This window comes from Podarcis erhardii (assembly GCF_964252035.2).
Source record: "Podarcis erhardii genome assembly, chromosome: 3".
Classification (NCBI taxonomy): Eukaryota; Metazoa; Chordata; class Lepidosauria; order Squamata; family Lacertidae; genus Podarcis; species Podarcis erhardii.
The window spans coordinates 106060424-106079580 of NC_138507.1; the positions used below are offsets into that span (position 1 = coordinate 106060424).

Below are 19157 nucleotides of genomic sequence, written 5' to 3' on the forward strand. Positions count from 1 at the left end.
GCAGAGTAGACTCATCTCCCCAGGGGCCAATGCTAAAAAAAGGGGATAAGCTGGCCTTATATCAAGCTGGACTATAGGCCCACCTAGCTCAGTATTGTCTTTCCCCCAACCAGGTGCCCCTCAGATGCTGCTGGACTACAACTCCCATCAGCCCCAGCCAGCATGACCAATGGTCAAGAAGGATGGTAGCTGTAGTCCAAAACACCTGGAGGGCACAAGGTTGGCAGGAAGCTAGTCTATGCAGACAGACATTGGCTCTCCAGAGCTTCAGAAAGGTGTCATGCCAGGGATTGGACCTGGACAGGTACTGTGAGCTATAGAGCCCCTGAGCTATGGCCCTTCCCTCACCACTGTGTTTAAACTAAAGTACAGTGGTACCTCTGGTTACAAACTTAATTTGTTCCGGAGGTCCTTTCTTAAGCTGAAACCGTTCCTATCCTGAGGCACGTTTTTGCTAATGGGGCCTCCCGCTGCACGAGGCATGCAATTTCTGTTCGCATCCTGGGGCAAAGTTCAGAACCAGGAGCAGCTAGTTCCGGGCTAGCGGAGCTCATAACATGAAGCGTTCATAACCAGAGGTACCACTGTACTGGTTTTGCTCCACCGAAGTTAATCCAAGCACTTTCCTGGCTTTAGTTTGTTTTGATTGTAAGCTTGAGGGCAGGGACATGTGCACTTTGGCGTACATGTAGCCCAAGCACATTTGACTTTTTTTGTTTTTTTGTTTTACAAATAATCAGTAGAAGAATAACCATGAACTCCCCTTATTCTGCCCAGCCAATCAACTTCCTTCTCCTAAGGGTATTTGTCCTGGTGGTCACTAGGGGACTATGCAGCGTCATCTATCTGATGTAGAAATGTGTCCTATGGGGCAACACTTATAGCACAATCCTAAGCGTGTTGATATAGAAGTAAATCCCGCTGAATTCAGTGGGCCTTACTCCCCAGTTGCAACATTTAGGATTGCAGATTTCAATTAATATTGAGCACTGAGGAAAGGAGAGAGGAGCTTTTGCTGGTAACGCCCAAAAATTGTTCTTGGATCTTCAGATTTTGTGGAAGAAAAGGCTCTCAGTGGCTAATAATGATTGTATTACATATGCTGTATAGCACAATAATATAACATACACTCACACACAACTTAAATAGCCTTGGGAGAATGTGTATATAACATGCATGTATTTGATCATGCATCCGTATCTGTGAATTATTGTTCACACACATACAGACACATTTTTACTTGAATGTTGGTGGGGGAGGAATTTTAAAGATTTGAGAACTGAATAACAGGTAAATAAGCAGGTTATATAAGAGGCTCAAGTGTGACATGGATCTCTCTAGGCTACATTCACACTATACATTAAAACACTACGATACTGCTTTAAACAGTCATGGCGTCCCCCAAAGAATTCTGGGAGCTGTAGTTTGTTTAAGAATGCTGGGGGTTGTTAGGAGACTCCCTATTTCCCTCACAGAGCTACAATTCCCAGAGTTCTCTGCGAAAAGAAATAGATTGTTAACCCACTCTAAGAACTGTAGCTCTGTGAAGGGAATAGGATTCTCTTAACCAGTGCTTTTTTTCTGAGGGGACGCGTACCCCTAAACCTTTTGTGATTCTAAGTTTGGCCTCATTGAGGGACAGTATTTCAATATGAGTAGGAAAATGAGAGTACCCCAAAACATTATTTTTTGGGGGGGAAGCACTGCTCTTAACAACACTTAGCACCCTAAACAAACTGCAGCTCCCAGAATCCTTTGAGGGAAGCCATAGCTGTTTAAAGAAGGGACCATAGTGCTTTAAATGTATGGCATGAATATAGCCGAACGAGGTCCATGTTATACTCAAGCATCTCCCCTAGAAGACTCTCCAACAGATGTTCATCCAGCCAGTCCTTCAAGGAAGAGGATTTCATGCCTCCCACTTTACAATTCTGTTAGAAATGCTTTCATGTGCAACCTGGAGATAGATAGGACCCGCAGCTTCAGTCTGGAGTCTGGCCATGTAAACATTTGCAGCCTCAATGATTCATCGGTTAGTGGGCCTAGGACAGCCTCTGCCAGTTGACGGTGCTGCCACAGGTGACAGGTCTGGTTTGGCATTGGCTGAACCGCTCCGGTTTGCTCTCTGCTCTGCTGCTGGCATCTAGCGTTGAGCACATCTCCTGTCCCAGCAGAGGAAGCAAGCGCTTTGCAGATGCTTCGGAACAGCTGTGCTGCTAACCCTAAAATATTGTCAGGAACTAATGGTGTTTATTCACTGAGCATCAGCTGCTGGCTACGGAAAGAACACAAGCAACACTCCAGCCACAGAAAGCCTTAGCACAGGGATGGGGAACCTGTGGCTCTCCAGGTCAATTGTCAGGACAATGGGAGTTGGAGTCCGGCAACAACTGGAAGGTTGCAGAGGTTCCATATCCCTGCCGTAACAGATGCATACCCTCCAGCATCTGAGTGGTCTCAACTGGGACGCTTGTTTTTAGTGCTCCTGCAGGAGCCAGCTGACTTGTGCAAAACCAAAAAAACAAGCAGCTTTTGGTCCAGTGCTCGGCACAAGCCAGCTGACTAGTGCCAGAGCTCTGGACCCCAAAATGGGACATTCCAGGATCCAATCAGAAGCCGGGAATGGTTTCTGTAATCCCCACTTAAATTGGGAACAGTTGAGCAGTAGGCAGATGGGATGCTGGTTTGAAATGAAGACTCTCTTACAGTGCAATCCTATGTATACAATGGTACCACTGGCTGCGAACGGGATCCGTTCTGGAGGCCCGTTCGCAACATGAAAAGCCAGCAACCTGAAGCGCCGTACGATCTGATGGTTGTGTGCATGCGCGAAGCACGATTTAGTGCTTCTGCGCATGCGTGAGCAGCGAAACCTGGAAGTAACCCTTTCCGGTACTTCTGGGTTGCCGTGGGATGCAACCTGAAAAAACGTATCATGAAGCAAACGTAACATGACATAGGATGTATTTCTCCACCCCCATCGTTCTGCCCGGACGCTGAGGTCCAGCACCGAGGGCCTTCTGGCGGTTCCCTCATTGCGAGAAGCAAAGCTACAGGGAACCAGGCAGAGGGCCTTCTCGGTAGTGGCGCCCGCCTTGTGGAACGCCCTCCCATCAGATGTCAAAGCGATAAATAACTACCTGACATTCAGAAGACATCTTAAGGCAGCCCTGTTCAGGGAAGTTTTTAATCTGTGATATTTAACTGTATTTTTGGTTTCTATGGAAGCCGCCCAGAGTGGGTGGGGAAACCCAGCCAGATGGGCGGGGTACAAATAATAAATTATTATTATTATTATTATTATTATTATTATTATTATTATTTACTTGGAAGTTGCTCCACATCCCATGGTACGTCTGCAGAGGATTGTAGCTGTGTGCCTCAGCTGATTAGTTTAAGTAGTTTAATTTATTACCGTAAATTTGGACACAAAGCAGGAACACCGGTAGTTCTAAAGAGGGGACGGCAACATTATTTTTAGATGGTGTACGCATGTATAGGAGGATTTTTGCACCAAGAAAGTTGACTGGAGGCAGTTGGTTCTTCGCCCGCCCTGCCCGCAATGTAGACTCAGGTAGGGAAAGAGAGCAGGATAGTCTCTAACCTGAATGGCTTTGTGGTCCTGATCTCCCGCCTGGAGACTGATGCAGTTGGGCATCTTGAGATGCAGCTCTCCGTCCTGATTGGCTTGCGGCAGTTTTCACACAAGATGGTCATCGTTCTGGAAAGTAATGGAAATACTGAGTAGAGGGAGGGAGTCTTGGGGTTGTGTCCAATGCCATGCTAAATCATAGTTCTGTCAGGTAAAGGATTATCTCTAGTGCAGTACTTTCACCTGGCCACAGCCCAGTCCCAAACTGGTCCCATCCTAGCTCCTTTTAACAAAAATAAATGTGGGAAGTTCAATAACAGGGTTCTCGTATAACATCTAGTTTGGTGCTGAGCTCATGTGAACACTGAAACAAAATTGACTACTATGGATATTGTTAGATTTTGATATTGGTAAAGGTAAAGGGACCCCTGACCATTAGGTCCTGTCGTGACCGACTCTGGGGTTGTGCGCTCATCTCGATCTATAGGCCGAGGGAGCCGGCGTTTGTCTGCAGACAGCTTCCGGTCATGTGGCCAGCATGACTAAGCCGCTTCTGGCGAACCAGAGCAGCGCACGGAAACACCGTTTACCTTCCCGCCGGAGCGGTACCTATTTATCTACTTGTACTTTGACGTGCTTTCGAACTGCTAGGTGGGCAGGAGCAGGGACCAAGCAACAGGAGCTCACCCCATCGCAGGATTCGAACCGCCAACCTTCTGATCGGCAAGTCCTAGGCTCTGTGGTTTAACCCACAGCGCCACCCGTGTCCCTTTGATATTGGTAGAGCCTATGTAAACAAAAGTGAAGCTTTCATTATGCCATTGAGAATTGTCATTGGGGACTGCGACGGGGAGGAAAGCATTGAGCTACGTGCAACAGCCCTGATAAAAATCCACTGCTGTTTTGGTAACAACAACCTGGTCAATGCCAGAGCATCAGGTGGTTTACAAAATATTTTAAAACCAGTTTAAAATATGCAATAAAACAACCCCATCAAAATATATGGACATACAGATAGCAAATTTAAATGGGTGTCTGTTAAAAGCGCAGACTCCTTCTGAAGATTGTTCCTCATGTGGCCAAAAGGGTGCTGTTTGGGCACAAGGGAGAAAGGATACAAGGCTTTGCAGAAGTACAAAGAGAACCTTAAAGGGGGCGGGTGAGACTTTTAAGCAAGCAGCAGGAGGCAGAGAACATCCAACAGCCCAATGACGACTGAGCATGCTTAGTGCCAATGGAACACTGTTTGTTGCGGGACAGGAATGGAAAATTGTGGCGGGAGGAGTAATCGAGTATCCTGGAAAAGGGCATGGCTGACTGGCTGGAGCCCGGAACAGTTCACACTGCAAAGTTTGGCAGCAGGCCAAGTTAATTTTTTTTATTTTTTGAATTTATATACTGCCCTACACCTGGAGGTCTCAGGGCGGTTCACAGAAAAGGCCAACATAAAAACCACAATATATATGATCAAAATAAAAACAACAACCCAATAACACCCCCCCCTCAAAAAAGAGCCACATTTTAAAAAGGGCATAGGATGTCAATCAGATCAACCAAAGGCCTGATTAAAAAAGAACTATTTATTTATTGGATTTATATATGTTGCTAACTATAAAAAGCAAAACACAAACCAGAGATGTATCTTCAGATGATGTGTTTAAAATTGTGTTCTACTTTGGCTCTTAGTTATTTGTTATATCGGAATTTAATATATTTACCATTAATATGTTATGAGAACGATGGCTTACTAACACTACATCTGTACATTGCTTAATTCTTTAGTGACGACTGAGCAGTGACTTTGGTCACAGCCACACAAATCATTTAAATTACATTTAAAGCACACGGCTTTCCCCAAAGAATCATGGGAACAGAAGCATACCCTTAAGGGATACAGTTCCCAGCACTCCTAATAAACTACAGTTCCCAGAATCCTTGGAGGGAAGCCATGTGGTTTTTCTGCCTCTTTTATGAATTGGAAACGAACTTTCTACCCTGACCTTTATCTGTGTTGGAGCATGACACCAGCATTAACATTTCACTACCCAGCATCAAATTTTCAGTAGCCAGCATCAATCTTTTAGAGGCCGGCACTGTATAGGGATGGGAATAGGACTGCCAAAACTATAGGAACCAGCTTCAGAAGTTTTTGATGCATATAATTTTCCCACCCCGATCATGCTTGCTGCCCAGAGTCTTGCATCAGGAGAAAAACTGCCCTACTTCAAAGACAAAGGGACACTTTGGAGATTGAAAACCATGGAAGTTTAGCAGTACACTCAGGAGGTCGGGGGAAGAGGGTTCTTTAAAATGAGAAATACATCCGGAAATCTATTCCTAGAATGCTCTGACACATCCAAGAAGCTAATTTGTAAAAAGGGCTCCGCTGCAGAATTCAGTGCCAGAGGTCAACATGTAAACAGAATATAAAGAGACCCTTGAGCATGCACCGAGTGCCTTTCCTAGGCTGCCGAACAACCACAGCCAGCCCTTAAGTATCTGGGATTAGAGGCAAGGGTTTCTGAGGGCAAAGAGATTAACATGCAGACAGACTTCAGTCTCTGCATCTTTGAATTAAAAAATGAAGGCTGTGTACACACCATGCATTTAAAGCATCTTTAAAACATATAGCTCCTCCAAGCCCCAGGAACTATAGTTGACCCACCACAGACCTATGATTACAAGCACCCTTAACAAACTACAGATCGCAGAATTATTTTTTATTGGGGGTTCATGTGCCTGGGGCTGCGTACCCACCTATAACTTTGAAGCACATTTGAATTCCTGTTTCCCCCTCAAATGATTCTGGACACTTGTTTAGACCTCACAACTCCCCGCAACCCTTAACAAACTACAGCTTGCAGAGTTCCTTGGAGGGGTGGGGGTGGGAATGTGCTTCAAATGTGCTTCAAAGGTACAGGAAGGCACGCAGCTTACACGTGAACAAATCACACGGAACTAGAGCAAGGATGAGGAACCAGAGGCCTTCTAGATGTTGTGGGCGGACTACAACTGCCATCAGCTCCAGCCAGCATTGGCCCCTATGGTCAAGCATGATGGGAGTTGGAGTCCAACAACACCTGTTGTTGTTGTTGTTGTTGTTGTTATCTGGAGAGCCAAAACTGATCCTGCAATGGTCCCAGCCTCTTTCCTTGTGCAGATGGAAAAAAAACTAAGCCAGCGCATCTGGATCAACATGCATCTGGATCACAAGAGCCAGGGGGCAACTGGATCCAAAGTTAGGTGCATCAATGCACCCTGCGCTTCAATGTCTCTGCTGTCCACTGGGTGGTACTGCGGGTAATGAATTGATAGAGAGCTGTTCAGGGTCACAAGCCAGGCTTATTGCTTGGCAGTGACTGGGCTAGAATTAGGGCGACTCAGCTGAATCCAAGTGCTAAGCCCTAGACAGCTGCAAGACAGCTGGATTCGCCAGCTCCTTAGGGTAGCAAACTAATAATAATAATAATAATAATAATAATAATAATAATAATAATGACATACAAGATCTGGTCAGATCTGGCCCAACCATCCCCTAAAAGGACTTCTTACCTCTTTCCTCTCTCTGTCTGGGTCTGAACTTGCTGACCCCTCATTCTCAAGAACTCCTTCCTTTTGTAGTCACCCCCTCCTGGGGAGGTGTGGGGGGGGGAGAGGGGCCGTCAGGCCAAACGGGGATAAAATTACCTCTTGTGACGCAATTCTAAACATCTCTGTGCTATTTTTAGAAAGCAGGCTTCTAAAAATAGCCTGACCACCACCCCACAGCCTGCTTGTTGTAATCTGATAGGGGAAGCAATAAAGGGAGGCTCTGGCTCTTTAAAGCCGGCTTGTCATCTCCGCAGGGAATTGGGGTTGCGGGTGGGGGTGGGGTGGGGGGTCACTCCTAGTGGGGGAGGATTATCCTCACTTTGAGTCACAGTGATGTCGCTGATGAAGGGGGTGCGGTGATGCCCTTAAGAGCTGCCAGCTATATGGGATTCTCCAAGCAGAAAACTAAACGATTCCGGAGCAAGCGCAATAACAAAACTTAGCAATTGCAGCATGTTAGAAAAAGCGTGTCACGTATGTTATCTCTGTCCTCCTTGCAAGCAATCCTGCAAGGTAGGCGAATATTACTGTCCTCGTAGATTGCAGGGAACTGAAGCTGAGCACATATAAGCGAATGTACTGTGATGGACCCATGGCTTCGCCTAGCTAGACTACCAGTCTCAGAAAATCCTGCTAGTGGCCCTGAGGGTGAGAGAGATCTATGAGTTGCTCAAGGCCTCTGAGTGAGTTGGTGGCAGAGGCAAGATCTTCATCTGAAGACCACAGCGAAATGCTGTGACTTCCATGGTCAGCTAGTGGCGCAGGTTTGTTAAATCCAAAGGCAAATTCATTTGTCGAAGTTGCAGCCCCATTGCAACTTACTTTTTAGTGTGTGACCTCTCTGCATCATCAGCCGAATCCTGAATTAAACAGATGCTCTGCTGGCTACAACGGATCATATTGTCTCCTCTCCAAAGACTTGATTTGATCATCTGACCGTCTAGACAAGTGCCCTCATATTAATTGGGATGCAAAGGAGTTGGCGTGCAGGTCTGGGATAGCTTAGTTGGTAGAGCATGAGACTCTTAATCTCAGGGTTATGGGTTTGAAACCCACCTTGGGCAAGAGATTCCTGCATTGCAGGGGGTTGGACTAGATGACCCAATTCTATGATTCTCTGTTTCACGAAGATATGGGGTGGTGGGCAGATGCGCCTTGGGCCCAATCCAACAGAGCTCATGTTCTTCATTACAGTTTGGATGACACTTAAGCAAGCACTTGAGGGCCAGTCCACGCTTTTCGGGACTCATAGCAAAAAATATACACAGAAAGCCAGAGCAATTTCCCAAAACTATGGACTCAGCTATACAGCTGCAAATAGAACATTTTAAATGTGTTTTAAGTGCGTTATACAAATGTGACACTAGATGGAGATGGTGAGCTAATGGGAAACTCAATATATATTTTAAAACGTTTTTTAAAACAGCATTTTCACAGCGTTTTTTATATAGGTCTAGATTCAGCCCATTTTATGCACAAAACAGAACATCCCGCCCATGGCAGGTACGAATTAAGAATAACCATGTAGTTAGCTACCCTTTAACAGGGTCTCAAGACTGGCCATCTGAGGGAGGCTGCCTCACCTTACCTAATGTTAAGGCTGGCCCTGCAATATCCCTGGCAATTGTGAATGATGTGCGTATACGTAACTGGCTGGGTTTCCCTGAATCACACGGGAAGGAGCAATAAAGAGCAGTTTCTGTTGGCATAATTATTTTGAGGAAGCCTTTCCCTACCTAGTGCCTTCTACATATTTTGCACTCCAGTCCCCATCATTCCTGACCATTGGCCATGCTGGCTGTGGCTAATGGACATCAGTTTGGGAAAGTCTATTGTGGGGGAACTGTATCTTACACAATTCAGAGCACAGATTACATTCCCCCACTTTGTTTCCCTTTGCTTTTTAGCCTAAGGTTGAGATTTCGTTTGCCATGCCTTTCATCAGGGATGTTGCTGGTTTTCCGTCTCAAAGAGATGTTCACACTTGGCTCAGGTCCAGCTTGTTGTGTTTAGAGTAGAAATCAGCGGGGGGAAATCCCTGTCTCTTTCGATAAAAACCACAAAACTTTGAGCAAGTGTGCGCGCACTTCATCCCTTTATCCCAAATGTTCCTATTGGGATTTGCAGTCTGGCATGGTTTATTTAAGAGTGATCAGCAATACTGACTGTAGCATTCTGTGCTGGAATTGTAAGTCCTGCAGGAAACCTTGCTGAAGCTTGTGATTACAAGACCCTGGAACAAAGCCTGAGTAACAGCATGTTCTGCAGACTGAGAAAGATCTCACTTTGCTTCTGGCATCACACAGGGCCGTGATGATCTGTAGCGCAGCAACATCCAAACATCCACCCACTAGTTATGCTTGGGGCTGCACTTAACAAAAGATCTGGGCTAAGAGAACCCCAATTTCTGCAACCAAGAAACAGAGCTGTGCAAATTGTGCAAAGAAGCTTGTGCATGTTGCATGCGCCATGCTGGTTCTATCAATGGTGTAGAGGTTAGAGCAGAGGTCGGCAAGGTTTACCTCACCTGGGCCGGTTCACTCCAACAGAGAGTCCTCTGTGGGCCGGATTGCTAATGTGCACGCGCGCCCGCGACTTCCGGTGTCGGTGTCTGCGTCTGCACAGACGTGATTTCCGGTGTCTGCGTAGACACCATTTCCGGCGCTGCGGAAGCGAGTCCTCGCGTTGTGCTGCGCCACTTTAGTGCAGCACGCGGGGACTCGCCGAGCGGGCAGCTCAGTTCGGGGTGGCTCGTGGGCCGGTTAAACAACCCCTGTGGGCAGACCCAGAGAGAGGTGGGGCCATATGGGCCACTTGGCCCGGGCCTCCAATTCCAAAGGGGGCCTCGGTCAGCATTATTTATATACTTATATATTTATAAGACTTCAGTTATCCCCAGGGTAAAAAAAAGGGGGCACATTATCTACCTGGCCCGGGCCTCTGCCTGGTTCTGCAAGGCCCTGCCTGTGGGCGACTTCTGGCCCATGGGCCTTAGGTTGCCTACCCCTGGATTAGTGTGTCGGACTAGGGCGTGGGAGACCAAAATTCGAATCCCCACTCAATCTTGAAGCTCACTGGATGACCTTGGGCCAGTCACTGTCTCTCAGCCTAATCTACCTTGTTGTGAGATTAAACAAGGAGGTGAAGAACCACGTGGGCTATAAAAGGCAGGATATAAATGCAATAAATAAATTTCAGATACCTATGAACCTTTTGGCAGGTGAATTCAGGCTTCATATAGGTGTTGGTGACAGACATTTATTTATTTATTTTGCAAGGTTTTCTGTTATTTCTCCTTGACAAGGCTCCTAACTCAGGGCTGCAACAGGGTTTCTTTTAAGGGGAGAGAAAGAGATGTAACACCTGGGTTGTCCTGAAGGAGACTGTGCATAGTTAGAAGTGTAAGTTAATTCCCCGGTTCCATATTCGATTCCCTGGGTTCCAATATGCATCTGCAGCATTGAGACCATGAAGATTTAGATCCCTTTCCTGCCAGAACATTAAAATAAAATTTCAAAAGCAGGCAGTGTATGCAGCCATTAGATTCCATAAGGTAAGAAGCAGCGGCGGGAGTCTCTTTAATATAAAAATTAGGGTTACAAACAGAAGGTGCTTGAAATGTTGCTTGTGCAAGCTGTCTGCTGTAACAAGAATGACCTCATCTCCTCCATCGTGATCCATCTCACGGGTGTGCTCCAGAGAAAGCTTAAAGGATTTTGTATGCTTCCCTTTCCATTATTGCCATTACTGACATGAAGCTGCAGGGGGACTGCACGGGGCATTTAATCAAACCCTGTGCCCAGAATCCCACAAATTTAAATTGGAGATCAGCAACTAGGAATCCCCGAGCCAAATCTGTCTTTCTCCTATTCTACAGTTGTAGAGCTAGAAAAAGGTCAGAAGAGGGCTGCTCAAAGGATGAAGGGGATGGAGAGGCTCCCCTTTGAAGGAAGGTTGCAGTGTTTGGGACTTAATGGTTCAGGGAAAAAAGGCACGTAAGAGGTAACAAGCTGGAAATTTATAAAAATTAGGCATTGCACGAAGGAAGTGAATAAACGCAAGTTTTACTTCTCTTGTAAAAGCAGAAGTCGTGGACATCCAATGGATGTTGGGAGAGCCAGCGCAGAAAAAATACTTCTTTATGCAGGACAGAGTTAAACTGTGGAACTCACCTACACAGGAGGCAGTGTGGCCACCTACTTGGATGGCTTTAAGAGAGGATTAGACAAATTGGTGGCAGAGAAGACAATCCATGGCCACTAGGCCACTAGGCTCTGCTCTGCCTCCGCGGCTAGAGATGGTAACACCAGTCCCTCCAATAGGAATGTCCTTTTCCATAATAATATTAAGAAGAATTTTATTATTTATACCCCACCCATTTGACTGGGTTGCCATTCTGGGCGACTTCCAAGACATATAAAAACATAACAAAACTCCATACCCTCCAACATTTCTCCAATGAAAATAGGGACGTCCTAAGGAAAAGCAGGACATTCTGGGATCAAATCAGAAACTGGGACAGCTTCTCTAAATCAGAGACGTCCCTGGAAAAAAGGGACACTTGGAGAGACTGAACGTCGCATTGGGCTGCTCAGTGTTGGGAGATGGGTGTGATGGCACATGTAGTCCCCTTCAACCTTGGGGGCACCTTGCCTGGTAGTAAAGATTGTGAACCAGGAGCAGCAGCAGCAGCAGCAGCAGTTGGCAACAATGGCAGGGAGGGGACGCCAGGGATGGTGTCTTTGGACACCTGGAGCCAACGCTGCACTTGGACATTATGGAGTGAATATGGATCTCTCCCGCTTTTGCACTGGACTGGGGAGCAGGGGTGTTTGTGTATTGGGTGCTGCTGATTGCTTCTCTGTACAAACTCTCGTTTCCCCCTCTAAGCAAACTCGGCAGAAGACTAGGAAAATGAGGAGACCAGAGAGAAATGAATCAAGAAGATTGTAAGAGGTTAATTTGCAAGGAAATGAAGGTTAATGCTTCTGGAAGGTGAGAGAGAAAATATCTGACAAATGGGCTGCATCCCTTTGGCGTAGGGGGTTGGAAAAGGCTGGAACAGCGTTGAAATAGCATAACTAATAGCATAGCAGCCAAGGCAGAAGCAAAAAAGGAAAAGGGAAAAAAGGCAATTGCCAGACGTATAATAGGGGTTACCTTGAACCTGGATGGTAGTCTAGCAGCTCTCATTAAAACAGAAGGCAAAACATTTACCAAGGCACATCGTCACATTTCTGCTGCAGTCCCTGATCAACAAAAAGATCCACTTCTACAAATAGCATCACATAAACAGCTTTCTTATCACATGAGCAAAGAAAATGAATTGCTATCATGCTCATTTGAAGATAGTTTAGCACACATCTTTAAGAGATGTTCAGTACAGGGCTGAGGTTGGGGTGGGGAGCTTGCATACCTGGCTACTCTCCAACAGCACATAGCCTAAAATGCTTGTAACACCCATATTTTCATAACTAGGGAAATTGCCTAAGTTTCCCCATTTTGACACACTGCTTGGCCTCTATAACATCTTCCCCAGCAGAAAAATTATAGTGTAGAGAGAGGGGAGAGAGAGAGACTGGTCTCTTTTTTTCACTGTAGCTGGAAAACTAGTGGCCAGTGAAATTTAGTTGGCACTGCCGTAGGTTCAGAACAAAGCACCTCTACACCAAATGCAGAATTAAGGACAGCCTCTTGTGCACTTAGGTAAAGGTAAAGGGACCCCTAACCGTTAGGTCCAGTTGTGGCCGACTCTGGGGTTGCGGCGCTCATCTCGCTTTACTGGCCAAGGGAGTTGGCATACAGCTTCCGGGTCATGTGGCCAACATGACTAAGCCGCTTCTAGCGAACCAGAGCAGCGCACGGAAACACCATTTACCTTTCCGCTGGAGCGGTACCTATTTATCTACTTGCACTTTGACCTACTATCAAACTGCTAGGTTGGCAGGAGCAGGGACCGAGTAACGGGAGCTCACCCCGTCGTGGGGATTCGAGCCACCAACCTACTCATCGGCAAGTCCTAGGATCTGTGGTTTAACCCACAGCGCCACCCGTGTCCCTTCTTGTGCACTTAGGTGGCTATTTAAAAGAGGGTTAGACAAATTTGTGGAAACTGGCAATCAGACATTCATGTCTAAGAATGAAATCTCTGTGTTCAGAAAGCATCTCTTTCCAACAAAGATGCTGGAAAGAAAACAATGGGATGGTTAATGCTCGTGTTCGGCATGTAAGCTTCCTAGAGGCATCTATCTGCCTGTGCATTGTTAGAAATGGAACAAATGAGACTTGGAACTATTTCTTGCAAGTGGGTGGAGTGCTCCTGATCAAAGTTATAGCCAGCCATGTCCTCTTCTGGGAAAATCCATTCCAGCCAATTCCCTTCTCCCATTCATTGGTATTAAGTGTTCTGTGGCCACTGTACACATTCATTTCTCATCGGGCTGTTTGTACAGAAACAGAAAACAAAAACTCAACCTCATGATTTACACAAGAATCTGCACCTGGAGAAAGAACGAGTTCACTATTAGTATATCAGAAGCTGGTGGTCTTATCGAGCAAAGTACAGTGGTACCTCAGGTTAAGTACTTAGTTCGTTCCGGAGGTCCGTATTTAACCTGAAACTGTTCTTAACCTGAAGCACCACTTTAGCTAATGGGGCGTTCTGCTGCCGCCGCGCCGCTGGAGCACGATTTCTGTTCTCATCCTGAAGCAAAGTTCTTAACTTGAAGCAATATTTCTGGGTTAGTGGGAGTCTGTAACCTGAAGCGTATGTAACCTGAGGCGTATGTAACCCCAAGGTACCACTGTATGTCTTCTGCTATGGATGGCGACTGGCTGTGGTTGCACCAATGTAATTGGGTGTATTCTCTTTTTTATAATTAATACACGCAAACATGGATACCCTGTGGCTAGACCCTGACATTTCAACCTGGGCTGAGTGTTGCACCAGATTGCACCAGCAAAGTGGATTCTCTCCTCCTTTCCCTTTTTAAAAATGCAATTTCTTTCTGTCCCACTCAGTCTGGAGCCCAGCCCAGAGTACTGTGGCTTTGCATCTTAATAGAACAATACTTCTTGTCGAACTCTCAGTCCTGAATCAATTATCCACCTAGGAGAGATGTGAGACTCTGTGCAGGTTGGGGAAATGTAATGACAAGGCTCACATGCACACAGGAGAGCTGTGAAGAACACGTGTTGAGAACCTAATTAATTTTCAGCAAAGAGATTTTTAAATCGCACAGACTGGCGGGGGGGGTGGGGGTGGGGAGGCTGCTAAGGATAATCCAATAAAAATGGGCACAAAGTTCCCTGCTTGTTAGGAGCCGGTAGGGAGGTGTAGCTCTGCAGCACATCTGTCAATCAGGTCCGGCTGAAAAGGATACAGGTTGAAGCCACCCCCGTTGTAGTGCCAAATCTTTCCCCAGAACGCTCGCATCCTGACTGAACAGGACCTACGCCAGCAGTCAGCCAGCAGGATTTAAACTGGTAGAACTTAGCCTGGTGTAAAAAAAAAGGGTTAGGGATGGGGCAAAGAAAGACATCCGTTACAAACCATTTGGCTCAGCCACATGACCTGGCAAAAGTTACACCAGGGTTTGGATTTGATATCCCGCTTTATCACTACCTAAAGGAGTCTCAAAGTGGCTAACAATCTCCTTTCCCTTCCTCCCCCACAACAAACACTCTGTGAGGTGAGTGGGGCTGAGAGACTTCAGAGAAGTGTGACTGGCCCAAGGTCACCCAGCAGCTGCAGGTGGAGGAGCGGAGACGCGAACCCGGTTCACCAGATTACAAGTCCACTGCTCTTAACCACTACACCACACTGGCTGCTGCTGGTAAGTCAAAGTCTACTTTGATGGCTTGTTTTCTCTTTGCCAGGCTCAGCCTGGCTCCTGAATGGAGTATGGAACAGGAGGAATTTACACCAACTTAACTTAAACTGGTTTTCCTCAGGATTGTTCTGTAAGTCTCTGCCTACCTCTGAGGCTGGAGACAGGAGGGTGGTGGATTTGAGAAGATGAAAGGATGCTAATGGTATGTATGCCCATCCCACTTTTGCCTCTGGCAAGTGGATTTTGCTGGGGGGTTTTGTATTCTCTCAAAAATATGCAAAACCATGAACAGCACACAAAATGTGTCTGAACACTATAGGAAGGAGTGGCCACCTCATACTTCATTGAGGTTAAAATGGCTACTAGCCATGATGGCAATATAGCGCTTCCAGGCTTGCTTGGGAAACAAGCAAGAGCGCACTGTTGCAGTCAGGTCTTGCTTGGGGGATTCGCAGAAGTACCGTATTTTTTGCTCTATAAGACGCACCTAGTTTTTGGAGAAGGAAAAAATATTCTGAATCCCAGAAGCCAGAACAGCAAGAGGGATTGCTGCGCAGTGAAAGCCACAATCCCTCTTTCTGTTCTGGCTTCTGGGATAGCTGCACAGCCTGCAATCGCTCCATAAGACACACACACATTTCCCCTTACTTTTTAGGAGGGAAAAAGTGCATCTTATAGAGCAAAAAATACGGTACCTGGTTGGCTATTGTGGGAGCAGAGTATCAGAGGGGCCTTTGATCTGTTTCAGTAGGGCTCTCTCCATGTGCCTCCAAAACTGCTGCTTTTCCAGCCTAGAAGACATTTAAAAGTTTTGTAGCAGATTCTTGGCTGTGAGCTGGTATGCTACATTTAAAACTCTGACACTAACCATGAAGATGTGTTTTGCGGCATTGGATTGTGCATTGGTTGCATTTGCTTTTATGTTGTCATGGACGATGTTTGGTTTGTTTTTTGGGGGGCAGGGGGAAGGTAGCTGATCTCCGTAAAAAAAAACCACCACAGATTGCAAAAGGCAAGAGGTAGATTCTGCAGCAGAAATAATTCCTGTAACAGAGGGACACGTCCCCCAGATGACTCAAGTCATCTAACTTCAGAAAGCTAAAGCCTGATTCATGTTGTTCCCTTAATGTAGGACTAGGTGCAACCAGTCCAGCTGCCACTGCTTGCACTGACCACTGAAAAAGGCATCAATAGCCAAGACAGGTGAGAGAGTCTGGGGCCAGTATGAACTCTGGTTACTTTTCTTGGGAGTGTCCAAGTGTTGCTGCCAGACCCCTTCTCTTGTACAGTGGAAGAAACCACGTGCCTTTGCCAGCAATCAAGATACTGTATGCAACAGAGAAGAACAGATTAGGAACAGAAGAACAGCCCTGCAGGATCAGGCCCAAAGCCTATTTAGCTCGGTATCGCGTTTCCCAAAGCTCGCAAGCAGGACATAAATGTATCAGCCCTTTCCTGCTCTTGCTTCCCAGTGACTGGAACCCAGAGCCATGCTGCTTCTGATGCTGGAGGTTGTATGCCGCTATTCTGATAGTCTTATATCCTTCATAAATTTGTCTAAGCGTTTTTCTACGCTGCTGGCCATCACCAGAGTTTGTGACAGCAAATTTTCTGAGCAATGTGAAGTATTTCCTTTTGTTCGCCCGGAATCTCCCACCATTAAGAGCTTCCTCGGATGGCCCAGCGTTCCTAGTATTACGAGAAGATTAAAAACCATGTTTTTGATTCTGAGCATGATTTTAAACAGCTCTATGACATCCCTCCTTACTTGTCTTGATCACCCAAATGAAAAAGTGTGAAATTTCTGGCACTTGTGCCTTCCTCCTGGGGAGAAATCAAGAGAGCCTTATCACAGATTTGGTCTATGTACCTACAGCACAAATGTTTGCTTTGTACTAGATTACTTGCCATGGCTTTCCCCAAAGAATTTTCAGAAGTGTAGTTTGAGGAGGCTACTTAGCATTCTGTTATATCTCTGTTCATCCCTCCCCAAACTAGAGTTCCCAGTGGTCTTTGCAGAGAGGGAATGACCACAAACAATTGAAATGTAAAGTACAGATACAGCTGTAACAACAGACCATGAGATTAAAAGCCACAAATCAGAAAATAAGACTCAGGGTCATGCTATCAAAACCTTTAGGGAAATTCAACTACCATATATAAAGCTTTCTTGTCTTGGAGAAACAGGCTGTTCACAAGCACCACCTTCATTACCAAGTAGCATTAATTTCTCACACAACTGGGAATCATGGTGGAAGTCCGATTTTCTCAGTTTAAGAATGATTTAAAAATCATAATTGACACAAAGAAGTATGAAATTAATCAAATTGTAAAAAGATAGCCAGTGTTTAAACACTAGCTTCCATTTTTAACCCAAATAAGTAACTGAAGTTTTGAGACTAGGATGAAGCCTATTTTTTAGCAACTGCACTTAGAAGCAGGGTATATATCACGACCACAGACAGTTCATCACAGTTACTAGGGAGGAAATCACAGATAAGGGTTCTGTGGTGCTGTAATTGAACTAGAGACATTCTGTTTGTTCTCTATAAAACTAACTGAACTATTTGCCAGTGACTAATTTGTGCTATTTTAACTCAAGGCTATGATTTTGGGATTTGTAGATGAGTTTGCCACAGAAGTAGCAAGGTCTGATCTACCACCTCAGAAGGAATATCTCAGAAGAGATAGTTAAACATGTAAGTGTGCCTAATAAGCCAATACAATTAACTGCAAACTGTAGATCAGTCTTCCTCCTAGAAAGAACTGTAAACGCTCTTCACAAATTGGGTGAGGTAGACAAGGACTAATTCAGATAACATTTACAAATAAGTAAATGTTGGGCGGCAAGCATTCTGCAGTTATTTGATCAAAGTCCATCAAAGAATAAAATCCATGTGGCAGAGAAAACAAGAGAAGGCAAGCAAAAAAGAGCAAGCTGGAACTTGGAAGAGTCCCGGTTTTTGTTATCTGGGGTGTGATAAACTGAAAATCTGACAAGCACTTTTCACACTTGGTCAGTGGCAGCTGAACAAAGGAACTGCATTATTTTTGAGCATGGGAAGGTGATATAAGAGTGCTCTATAGAATGCCTGGTTCTGTGATGGCTTATTCACACATCAAGTGATGAACATACCTTATGTGAACCAGCCGTGCATGTCATGGTGAAAAACATGGAGGAACAAAGATATGTGTGCACCTGAACCCCTTGGCTATTGTTTTTGTTTTGGTCACATTTGTTCCATCCAGTGTTCTTGCAATGTGGTTAATGTGCTCATCACACGTGTGTACACACACACAAACACACACACACAATCTTCTCATCATAGTTGTGAATATCCATATACACCCACCTAACATTAAAGCATTGTCCATTACACCAGGGTTTTCTAGAGGCACTGTGGGTTAAGAGGCTAACTGCTGCCTTGCATCACAGATAAGCCCACAGAGTACAATGTTTGGCTGGGAATGCAATGCGGAAATTAATCAGGGTCAAAGCTACTGCATGTACCCTCTCTTCTTCCTTGCCCCCATGCTTTTTCCAGTCCATGGGGTCCTGCTAGCATTTTGGGATGCCAACCTCTTCACGGACGCAGAAGAAAACAAAGCAGGTCATATGTTTGGGTAAGAAAAGGAATAAGAAAGCAAAAGGGATGAGCTTCTGCTCTCCCCACCCAAGATTGTGTAATTTTGATACTGGGTTAAATAGGTCAATGGAACATTTGAGACAGGCAGCTTTGAGGCACCAGGGTGGTCTTGGCTGGCTGAAAGCCTTGTTTAATAAGGGTGACGACGAAGCCCAATTTTATCTTAAATAATGTGGAGCATTTATATAGCACTTTAGAATATATGAAACACTTCACTTATCCTTACGACATCTCCGTAAGGCAGGCAAATAATACTCCTGAATTTCAGGTGGGGGCTGAAGCTGAGAAGTTTGCTTAAGGTCATCCAGCAAGTCCTGGTCAAAGGAAGATTTGAACAGACGGCTTCCCAGTGCATGCCATTAGCCACAAAGTGAGACCAGTTCTCTGATTTCAGGCTCAGTTTGCGATCTCCGGGCCCTGTGCCCCCAGCTCTTTGCATGGGTCCATCACTCACCCTCCAGCCATACAAAAAGCAGACACACAAGGCTACCAAAG

General features: G+C 45.6%; 1 protein-coding gene across 3 annotated transcripts in view; it reads right to left on the minus strand.

Moving 5' to 3' along the window:
- Nucleotides 1-7231, minus strand: part of LOC309337812 (neuronal PAS domain-containing protein 4-like) — a 36315-nt gene extending 29084 nt beyond the window's left edge. Inside the window, exons 1-2 of one of the 3 annotated variants that reach the window (XM_081854681.1) lie at nt 7145-7231; nt 3605-3721 (exon numbers count right to left, since the gene is read on the minus strand). In XM_081854681.1, coding sequence (XP_081710807.1) covers nt 3605-3721; nt 7145-7188 — 161 coding nt within the window. In that variant the 5' untranslated portion in view covers nt 7189-7231. Of the gene's footprint in view, nt 1-2258; nt 2333-3604; nt 3722-4604; nt 4623-7144 lie in introns of those variants that run through there. The other 2 variants (XM_081854682.1, XM_081854685.1) reach the window with 2 other exon arrangements.
- Between the last annotated feature and the right edge of the window lie 11926 nt (nt 7232-19157).